This window comes from Benincasa hispida, chromosome 9, assembly GCF_009727055.1.
Source record: "Benincasa hispida cultivar B227 chromosome 9, ASM972705v1, whole genome shotgun sequence".
Classification (NCBI taxonomy): Eukaryota; Viridiplantae; Streptophyta; class Magnoliopsida; order Cucurbitales; family Cucurbitaceae; genus Benincasa; species Benincasa hispida.
Genome location: NC_052357.1, coordinates 15000129 through 15011132, shown reverse-complemented (window position 1 = coordinate 15011132; position 11004 = coordinate 15000129). Strand labels below are relative to the sequence as shown.

General features: G+C 35.5%; 1 protein-coding gene across 4 annotated transcripts; it reads right to left on the bottom strand.

Moving 5' to 3' along the window:
* Positions 1-204: 204 nt before the first annotated feature.
* LOC120085901 (putative disease resistance protein RGA3) lies at positions 205-4237 on the bottom strand. 4 transcript variants are annotated; one of them, XM_039042185.1, is made up of 4 exons: positions 1419-4237; positions 719-794; positions 534-559; positions 205-392 (listed from the first exon to the last, which is right to left on the bottom strand). In XM_039042185.1, the coding sequence occupies exons 1-4, from the start codon at positions 4138-4140 to the stop codon at positions 361-363; spliced, it is 2856 nt and encodes a 951-aa protein (XP_038898113.1). In that variant the 5' UTR covers positions 4141-4237; the 3' UTR covers positions 205-360. The 4 variants fall into 4 exon arrangements, with proteins under 4 accessions (XP_038898113.1, XP_038898114.1, XP_038898115.1 ...); XM_039042186.1 differs by having other exon boundaries at positions 719-785; XM_039042187.1 differs by lacking the exon at positions 534-559 and having other exon boundaries at positions 332-392.
* Positions 4238-11004: the final 6767 nt, after the last annotated feature.

The window sequence follows — 11004 nt, the reverse complement described above, 5'->3', positions numbered from 1 at the left end:
TCATTGATCTCTCTTTTCGTCAAACACATTTTTCTTTTCTATGGTCCTCCAGAAATCGCACACCAAACTCCTTACATAAAAGTTAAAAAAGTAAGGAGGGCCAAGAAGGATTTTTTATTTTTGCTTTTCCTGGAGAAAAGAAACTGGTATTTATATATATATGCAAACTATGTCTTGTATACACACAACTTTAAGATAGAACAAGAAATAACAATTAAACAAGTAGAATAAAGTAATTAGTGTTTAAAAATAATAAGAAAGATATTAAAAAAAAAAAAAAAAAAAGAATGATAAGAATCAAGGCTAAAGGAGAGAGGAGAAAAACACGATGAGCGTAGAACATTCTATTATTCATTTCCTTCACAACATGAAGTTCACTTTAAGAAATTTACCTGCAATTGCAAACATTACATTATTTTTATTATTTGTTGTTCATTTTATATATTTTTCACACATATATAAATGATAGAATTAGATTCAAAAATAAAATTATATATCTAGTAAAGAGTGACAAAAGAATTTCAGTCACGGACCTTTTAATAACTTATGGATTCTACATCTGAGATCAATTAAATCATGTTTGTTTTGTCAAATTCAATCCATATATAAAAGCATATAAACTAAATTATTTGAAAAAAATATAATAATAACGTTAATACTAATAACAAAAGCATTAGAAAAATATAGTCAATAGTTTTGGGGTTCACAATATTCATACCCACAAAAGAAGGAACCTATGTTGGTTATGCAACCTTTCATTTTCCTCTTTTCTCCACTCCCATCATCTTCGTCATCTTAATCAAGCAGTAAGCATTATTAATTATATGAATAGAAAGATAATATAGTTAAATACGAGGATTAAATTACTAATTTCTTAGTTATATACTTTTATTCATAATTTCAAAATCTGTACCAAGTTTTGAAAAAAAAAAAAAAAAGAGTTCATAAAAACATATTTTTGGAATTTGAAATTTTACTAAGAAAGATGAAAATCATCTTAAGGAAATCTACTTAATGTTAAAAACCAAATGGAGGTATATGGAAATTTGTTTGATAAACATTATGATTTTATGTTTCTAAATATTAAGAAATATTTGTAAAAATTAATGATTAAAATTTGAAATTCAAAATTAAGTAGATCATGAAGTCGCAAAACTTTGGTTTAACATAATAAGATGCAATAATTTTGTAAGTGAATGGAAATAAGATAACAATATAATAATAAGAGTGAAAGTGGCAACAAATATATAGGATGTGGTTTTAAAAATATTTGAATAGGGAATAGAATGTGGAATGGCATGTAATTGATTAAAAATTAAAAGAAAAATAGAATTGGAATTTTAATCAAAATAAAAATATGTATGTGTTTGTGTATATATGAAGGATGAAATTAAAAGGGAGATTGTGAGAAGAAAGACCTGAAAAATAAGGCCGTTCCCTGTAAGTAAAGAAAGTAACATGGGAAATGTTAGGCCAATCCTCTCCTCCCTGCTTACATCTCTCCTCAAGTTGAGGGCAGTCCCATATATGAAGAGACTCCAAAGATTTGAGTTGTCGTATTTCCTTAGGCAGTGATTTTAATTCCCGACATGTTGCAATATCCAGAGCTTTAAGAGAAGTGGTGCTACCAATCCATTCCGATAAACTCATGAGAGATACCAAGTTGATTAAAGATAGAATTTTGAGAGCCCGAAGGTGGCGAAACTGATTTACATGTTGCAATCTATGACAATTTTTAATATGAATTATAGTTAAGTACAGCGAGGTGGACACCCAATTGGGTAATTCTACTCCACAATACCCATTAATACTCAAGTGTTCAATATTTGGATGTGGTTCTAAGCCTTCCAATATTGTTTCATCACTCTCAACTTCTTCACATTCATCATTCCCCAATTTCCATTCTAGTTCCAAATGCCAACAACTTCTTCTGTTTTTAAGGTTTATTGAGTTGACTTCAAATGGAGTGGACCTCAACTTCTCTAGACCTATGATTCTTAACCCGTCTTCCATATTATAATTCAACTCATTGAATTCCCTTAGCTTATTAAAATTTTTACAATCCAGCACAAATGAACTTAATGTTTGTAGATAACTCAAATTCTCTATCCCTTCCGGCGTATGGATTAATTCGAATGGATAAAAAAGAAGATGTCTGAGATTTACAAGATTGCTAAGATCCCTTGGCAACTCCTTTAAGCGATAACAACCGGCTAGATTTAGTGTTTGCAAATTTTGCAGTTTCGTGATGGAGTTTGGAACTGATTCCACATGCGAGCTAACAGTGAAATTTAGATATCGAAGATGTTTAAGCCTTTTTATAGAATTTGACACATTACGGATTTGTAATACTCGCAGACGTGGAAACATCGAAAATAGTTTGTCCAAAAAATCTTTCTCCGCTAGAGGCACCGGACCATATGGATAGAATAATAGAATGAACGTTCTTAATCCTTTGGCTTCACATAATTTGGATAGAATATCCTTCCAGTATATGCATATTTCATAGTTAAATGAAATATGGCGAGTTTGTTTACTCACAACATATTTATTATGACCATCCCCATGCACATATAATAATTTCTTTCCAGCTACCTCCTTTGCAAGATCACGCATCACATCATGCATAGAAACAATATCATCCGATGTACTATTCTCATCATGACTAGAACTTTCATAGAAAAACCTCCAACGTAATTCATTTAAATAATCCTTCCCAATATCCTCTATGGATTTTCCTCCATTTGATGATTTGATAAAACCTTGAGCCATCCATTGTCTAATCAATTCATTCGAACTAATTTTATATCCTTTGGGAAACAAGGATGTGTAGGCAAAACATTGCTTCAAATTTGGTGGCAAATAGTTATAGCTCAATTTTAATGTTGATATCACATTACGACCATTATTGTTTTGTTCTCGAGTAACATTTAAAAGTTCATTATCCTTGATGAACATCCAGGCTTTCGTTGAAGTTGTTCCATATAATAAACTTCCTATGTGACTTATTACAAGAGGAATACCTCCACATTTCTTTGAAATTTCTTTTCCCAATTGTTCCAAGTTTGGATCTATTGACTCTAATTCACTTTTTTTAAATGCCACTTGTTTAAACAACCTCCAAGAATGGTCCTCAGGTAAGTCTTTCAAAGAAACTATTTCAATGTCTGGAACTACTTTACGACTATCACGCTTTGTGATCAAAATCTTACTCCCTCTTGCACCAACCATTAACAAGCTTTTCAAATTCTCCCATTCATTTTTGTTTTCACTCCATACATCATCCATAACTAACAAATACTTATTTCCTTCTATCACTTTTTGAAGCTTTTTTTTTAAAGCTTCCAGTCCTTCTACCTCAGCTTTCTTTTCTGTTGCCGATTCTATTATCTTTTTCAATATTGTACTCCTATCGAATTGATTAGAAACCCAAATCCAAATTCTTGGATTAAAACAATCTTTAACTTCTTTGTCATCGTAGAGAGCTCTAGCCAAGGTTGTCTTGCCTATTCCACCCATTCCAACAATGGCAATGAATGAAACATTAGCTTTTACATTCATATCATCCTCTGCCAGTAAAAGGTTTTTTATGTAGCTCATATCATCATCCCTTCCAATCACTTTCACCTCTTCTAAAGAAGATTCAGTTTCCCGTCTCTTTCCAAATGGATGAGATAAAGCACTTGACATCATCGGTTCAACATTTATATTCAAACGAAACTTATCTTTTTCTTGGGAAATAACATCTAGCCTCTCATTAATTTTCTTGAGTTGACGTGTCATCCTATAGTTAAATGCAAGTTGGTTAGAATTGGAGAAGAAGATTCTAACCTGTTTTGCATTTTTGCCTCTTGTCATCACTTCTCGACGGCGAGACTCGGTAGCGACTTCATCAAGCACATCCTCCGCATCATAAAAAGCTTGGCCCAACTTTTCAAGCCAATCCGTCAAAGAATGTTCACCTTTCAATTCACGCTCCTGTGCATCACAAAGTACAGCCTTAATGGCTGAAACATTGGTCTTGAGTTTGTCGAGATCATCGTCGAATTCCCGTAGCATTCCAAGGCGTTGTAATGCTTGAGAGCCTAGTAGATTCAAGATCTCCCCACCAACACTGGAAAGAACTCCTTCGAGGGCCATGGTTTATGGTTTTTCAGATGATCTTTAATGGAAGGCAACAAGCAACAGATATTATTATATTGCTTGTGATAATTTCCCAATACTCATACACTTTATATATAGTGATAAAATAGAAGAATATTTGTTGGGGAACAATATATATGTATATATATCACCAAACCTTTTCCTTTCAAATTCTCTATACTTTACTTCTCTCTCCTTTTCAAGCAAAATCACATTCACGTTGCTTGTGGCCGTTCCCGAAAATCCATTTCCCTTTATTCACAGATTCCCATATATTCAAAAGAAGAAATAAACTACCACTTGGAAGTCTTAAAATGTTTATTACAAAATTAAATTTTATGATTGAAATGTATATAATAATAATTTTTATTATTTAATCAACATGTAAATTTTCTTTTATTTCAATGTTGGATATATATTTTCCTTATCTGTAAATATATATTTTTCTTTTCAATTATTTAATTAATTAGTCCAATTAAGTAACACATATTTAATTTACACAATCAAATAACACTTATTTACTTTCAATTTGCACAATAGTTAAATAACTATTTATACATTAAACTCAATTTAATGTATATATTTAATTATCATATACATCGCATGTATATATGCAATATCTCTCTATCGATTAGTTCTTTATGAATCTAATTCACTTGAGTTAATTAATTTGAATCTTATTCAAATATTACTTTCCAATTTGATTATAGATCATATCCGTAATTAATTATATATTGATCACATTAGTACATAGTTTCCTTAAATTAATTTTAACAATTCAAATTATCTCTTTTAAGTATCATCTAGTGAGTTAACGAGGGGACTTAGTGGACCTGTAGATCAGAAGCTCCAACGATATGAGATTATTGGCTAAACTCATTAACCAAATTAATCAATATTCATTAATTGCGAGTACACTACACTAAAGACCCACAATTATACTCTTCTAACTACAGATATATTTCTATGACTACAGATATAGACCAATACCAACAAGTTAATCTTTCATGAGTGATCGTAACACCAACTGGGTCAAATTACCATTTTATCCTTGGGTTACCTTTGAGTCCTTAAGTACCAGTGCTTCTCTAATGAACAACTTGTTTATAGTCAACTCAATAAATAGAAACCCTCTCGAACAAACTATCACACCCCACCCCGAGCCCGCCTCCTGAGCCCAAGGGGAGGCGTGAAGGACCGCAGATACCACCCTTTAATGATACCTACTGTCGATATGAACCTCTTTACTCTCAATGAAACTTTAAGCCAAGAATGTAAACAACGACTGTTTGATTAAGCTCATTTTATTACCAACAGTACAATGTTTATACAACACAGGCTTAATTACAGAGTTCACATTAACAACTCTAAAAAACCGGAAGTGTGAACGTGGTTGTGGCAGACCCTGGCCTTAGCAGCACCCTGAAACTTCTCACCTTTCGCTACTTGGGAAGAAAACATGAAAGAAAAGAATGAGCTTCAGAAGCTCAGTGAGTGGTAAGAAACTTCTAGAGTCTATTTCAACTCATAATAATACAAGCATATCGCAAATACGAGGTTAATACTCAAACCTCAGCCTTAAATGAGTCTTATCTCAACTCTATCTAAACGCACGGTAGATAGTTAAAAGTCATAAACGATTATTCTCTTGCATTCCTTATGTTTCCTATGTGCACATAGATCTCTGCTTATGGGCTCAGAAACTAAGTCCACCGGCTCTTTGACCATCCCATATGAGGTTCCTCTCCATAGGCTCAGGAATTAGACCTCTCAATCCCCTGACCATCCTGTGAGGTTCTGCTACCGAGTTCACGAACTAGGTCTATTGACCCCCTAGCCATCCTGTTCACATATTCTCATTTTCATGCTAATTACTCATTCATCACATAAGCATATACATATACTCTAAAAGATATGCTTAAGCTTATAGGAAATTACCACTCACCTTGGTAAGGTAGGAACCTTCCTCTGTAGAAGTTCCTTGGTTTCCTCGGCTCCCTTTTGAACCCTAAATTCCAGATTCAACTTTAAGTTTAGATTACTCATAGTTCTAAGCCTTATTTCAAGATACTTCCTTCTACAAACATGCTCTAAAATGTCTCAGAAAGCTTACCTAAAAATCTTAGCTTAGAACATGGTGTGATTTGGTCGAAATCCTTAAATCATCAAGACTGGCTCAAGCTTATCCGACAGCTCGACCATTCTGTCTTTTCTTTACCCTCCAGCTTGACTCCTTGTAGCTTCTTCTTCGACAGCCCTACCTCAAAATCTAGACTTTCAGAGCTTTTAGGTGGCTTTGGAATCACTTAAAATTCCTGAGTGTTCTAGGAGAACTCCTCGTCCCAAGTTGATGCTACTTCCAGACCTCACTGTCCGACAACATCTCCTCCTCTTGGAAACGCATGGTTTTCCTCCGAAACTGCTCCTACATTCTCTTCCTACTATTTTTCAAGAAGATTTTAGTTTATGAACGAGGCACTCTATGGTGGTATTTATAGGCTAAAGGAATTGATCCTTCTCATCTTACAAAGCCTTTAATGCAAGATACCTCCTACTTTGGAGTGTTTGCACCATGTTTTTCCACCACCTTCTTCCTTGCCATTCACCTACTTCCATGCCACTCACCTACATGCATGGATTTTGAGTTGTCTTCCTCATGCATAAGACTTCTTTGCATGAAACTATATTTTCCACCTCAACCTTTTCTCGGTTCAGCCACTTATCCAGATGAACTCATAAGCCTTGCGTAATGTAAGCCTCAGCACCTCTTAAATACTTGGCCCATCATCTAGTCCATTGTGCAGCTCTTGTACTCATCGTGTAGCTCCATCATTTAGCTAAACCTAGTGTTGTTGCTTATCATCCAACCCTCTCGCTGTCATCCATCGCCTATGCCCCATCGTATAGCTTCATCGTCTAGTAATCTCTCACTCTCAACGATCTTGCCCTCAACGATCTTGCTCTCAATGATCTCACTGACACTCATCGTCTAGTGCATAGCTTATCGCATAGCTCCTGCGCTAATCGTGTAGCTTTATCATGTAGTGTTGATGCCTATCGTCTAACACAATGCCCATCATCTAGTGCCTCGCCTCTCGTATAGCACTCATGCTCATCGTGCAGTGCCATCGTGTAGCTTTTGCATCAATCGCCCAGCGCCCACATGTCGTCTAGCATCTACGCTTATCGTCTAGCGCCTGAGCTCATCGTTTAGTGCTATCATCTAGCATTATCGTCCAGCTTCTATGTTTATCGTCTGATGCTTATACTGATTGTGTAGCGCTATCGCACATGTAGCTCCATCGTCAGCGCATCACTTCACATCATTTAGCGTCGCCCATAGCTACACGATCATTCGCTCAGCGCTTTGCACTCAATATCTCTTTCTCTATCTCTCGTTCATGTCGTCTCAACGCATAAGCAACCTTTGACAATGCCTCTTGCCAACGCTATGGCCAACATACGTCCAAACCATAAAATCTTCATGCATTGTTTCTTTTTGACTCCATATTTAGCCAAATTTCTACTCGTTAAGGCTTATCTCAAAGCTACTCAATGAAAATCTCTTCAAACACTTAGGAATGTTCCTTAAACATAGATTTAACTTATTCTTAGTTAATTTCTTAATTACCTATTTAAGTAGAGAAATTGAAATTCGGGTTTCACACCAACGAAAGTGTAAAGCCCTTTGTTCAAGTCCCGAAGACATCACTTAAGGGAACACTCATCTATTTACCCTTAAGAAGGGAAGGAGTGAATTTCATCTTGTATTATTATGTTCCCAGCTCCCTATTTGATCTTTTTCCCAAGATGGTAGGCATATTGGATCGATGATTTGGCCATCCTCACCCATACAAGTCAAAGGAAATTCCCTCATGAATAGGAGTTCATAATATACTCAGGATTAAGACTAAGTTGCCTAAGTCATCCAATTGAAATAGGAACCTAACTAGTTAACGGTGTTACTGTTGGGGTTGATGCCCTAAATCTCATAGGGTCCTATAGTTTGTAATTATAATGTACAAACATTTTATTTATGTAATAAAATATGTGATGTTTTATTTCAAAATTAGTTGCATTAGCCATAAACAAATAAACTAACATCCAAGGTTATCTTGTAGCTTAAACATGTATGTAGAGACATACAGGTGGATCGTATTTAAGTGATAACCTAAATGGTCTGTAGTAGATGGATAAGGTTGTATACCTTATCATGTTGACACTACAAGTATGGCTGGTTTTGTAGATGCTACAATTGTTGCAAAGTGCTACAAATGATCTGATTCTGATCATTCATGTGGGAATATGTGAGCAGGGATATTCTATATAAAGGAGTTTGTATAAGACCGAACCACGAAATGTTTAGTCTTGTTATATAACCCATTCATAATAGAGACTTACATTTCACCAGGATGACCATAGGTAATATGACCTAAATCTTGAGTGAGTTGTGAACTCCTGCCTATGAAGACAGTCCTTTGATTTGTACGGGTGAGAGTGGTCAAATTGCAGATTCAACAAGCCTACCATTTTAGGGATTCGTCTGATTGGGGAGCTAAGAACACAGCTACAGAAAACGAAATTCACTTCTTCTCCCATGTAAGGCAAAGTAGATAAATTGCTCCCTTAAGGGCTGATTCCGAGGCTTGAACAATGTGGCGTCATACCCTCTCTTAGCCCGAGAGGGTTTGATCATAGTTGGACTATGATTTTTTGTTCATTAGAGGGATCAATAATACTTAAGGAGTTAGATGTAACTATAGGGGCAAAACGGTAATTTTGGTCCAATTGTACTTAAGAGCAATTTGTAAAGGGTCATCGTATTGTTGATTGGTTATATCCAATGAACACAGAAATACATCTGTAATGCGACGATTGCAGCTGTCGATTTTTAGTGGAGTGCCCGATATCTAACGAATGGTAAATAATTTAATTAAATAGTTTAATTAATTATTCATGTAGCATTAGAGCTTCAAGTTGCAGGTCCATGAGGCCCCCTCGGTAGCTCAATGGGAATACATGAGAATCAGTTTTTCTCAGTTTTTGGATTAATTTAAATTGTTCATATAAGCCCTTATCCCTTTTTCTCTTGTTTATGCTTAGCATCAACCTAGATAAGTGAGCTTATATACCTAAATGAATAACTTGGATTGTATGACCTAAGAAAGTTCTAATTCTAAGTGTTGGAATGAAAGTTGGAAATTACTTAACAAGTGCGTAGAAATGTATTAATACATATTATTATTGGAAAATTTTTTCATGATTTGACACTTGTATAGTGAACATGATTTGTTATTGGCTAAGGGTTACAAGGAAAGAAAGAACAAATTTTTTAGGAAATGCAAGTTCGCCGAGAGGGGCATTGGAGTTGTTTGTTTCTTTTAAAAAAACATTCTTGGATTAATTTGCTAAAATCTAAAATTAATTTAACTTGATAAATCTTGTAAGGCTACAAAGGATAAGGAAAATAAATAAAAAGCCACGTAGTAGGGCAAACAAGCAGCTGGGTGGAGGACTTTGATTGGAGGAAAAAGTGTGCAGCTTCGGCCAGAAATTTAGGGTCTGAAGAATATGATGGTTCTCCCAAAATACTTGTGCAAAAGCTTCCATATTTAAACCATATTAAATCTTATTGAGTTGTGAGTCTATTCTAAGGATTCTCAAGAGATTTGGGATCGGAAAATTGAAGAAATCGTGAAGATAGTGAAGGTTGCCTGGGAAACTGGAAAATCCGAGTAAGGTGTAGTCCAGGAGAGATTCTGATCCCTGAAATATGAGTTAAAAGCTGTAATTTTGAGGTTAGTTAGCTTAAAGGTTTCTTAACATATTTCATGAAGGAAGTATGTGTAAATTTTCTCTTTAAGTTTGGTTAAAAGTTGGTTAAAGTGAAACCAGTGTTTTCTCGAATAGGGTAGCTGCAGGCCAACCACCCCCCTAAGGCTGCTAGCCCCACCAACACACCTTCTTCCATGCCAGCGCCCCTCAACACACCTCAACCCATCCAGCCTTGCCCACCCACGGCCAGCCTCGCCCACCCACGCCCACAACCCGCGCCCATGCCCATTTCTAGTGCCCAATTGCTTGTTTTTTAGCATTTTGGGTGTTGGTCAGTATTTTTGAATCCCAATTAAGATTTTCTTGATATTTTGATCCTAGAATGAATACTTTTGGATTAAAAACTGAATTTTAGGCCATTTTGGATAATGTGAAGAAAATGGACTTAAGGAGCAAAATGTGAATGTTTAGGTGTTAAAATGAGTTCAAGTGGTTACATTGAATCACTATGGGTTGTTTAGGGTTGATTTGATGTCTTGTGAGTGTCTAGTAACCTTAGGACTTTATTTCAGGCCAAATTGAGGTTGGAAAGGCTTACAACCCAAGGAGCTTGTGCCAGTGATTGTGAGTGGTTTACTTTCGAGTGTTTTGATATAGAAACTAATTATATATTATAGTAAGTCATGATTTCTGAAATGTGATGGCATGATCTATTTTACTTGACTGATATTTCAAAAATGCTTAAAGCATGATTTCTAAACTCTCGATAGTTTTATACAATTTTGATTTATCAAAATATAGTTTGAAATCAGAGTTTACATACTTGTGATTTGTATGGTTTTATGAAAACCTCTTGATGGTGGAATCAAGGTTGTTGAATGGTTGTGGAAATGATTTCAAACTACTGATTCTTGTCCCGAGAGATGGTTATGTTCCCGTGCTACTTGAATGTGTTTCAGTAGTACTGCTCAGGCGATCATGGGGCTACCGGGGTCAGATGTGGCCAGAGTATAACCAGGAAGTCCAGAGGAACCTACGCCTGTAGCACCACTCAGCTATCAGGGGGCTACCACCGGGTCAGAAGTG

Excerpts from the sequence above, each read along its gene's own strand:
- LOC120085901 (XM_039042185.1), bottom strand. The coding sequence starts at position 4,140 with ATGGCCCTCGAAGGAGTTCTTTCCAGTGTTGGTGGGGAGATCTTGAAT. Across the intron at positions 795-1,418 it reads GGAACGGCCTTATTTTTCAG|ATGACGAAGATGATGGGAGT; the intron begins GTCTTTCTTCTC and ends TGCTTGATTAAG. Across the intron at positions 393-533 it reads AATCCATAAGTTATTAAAAG|GTAAATTTCTTAAAGTGAAC; the intron begins GTCCGTGACTGA and ends TTGCAATTGCAG.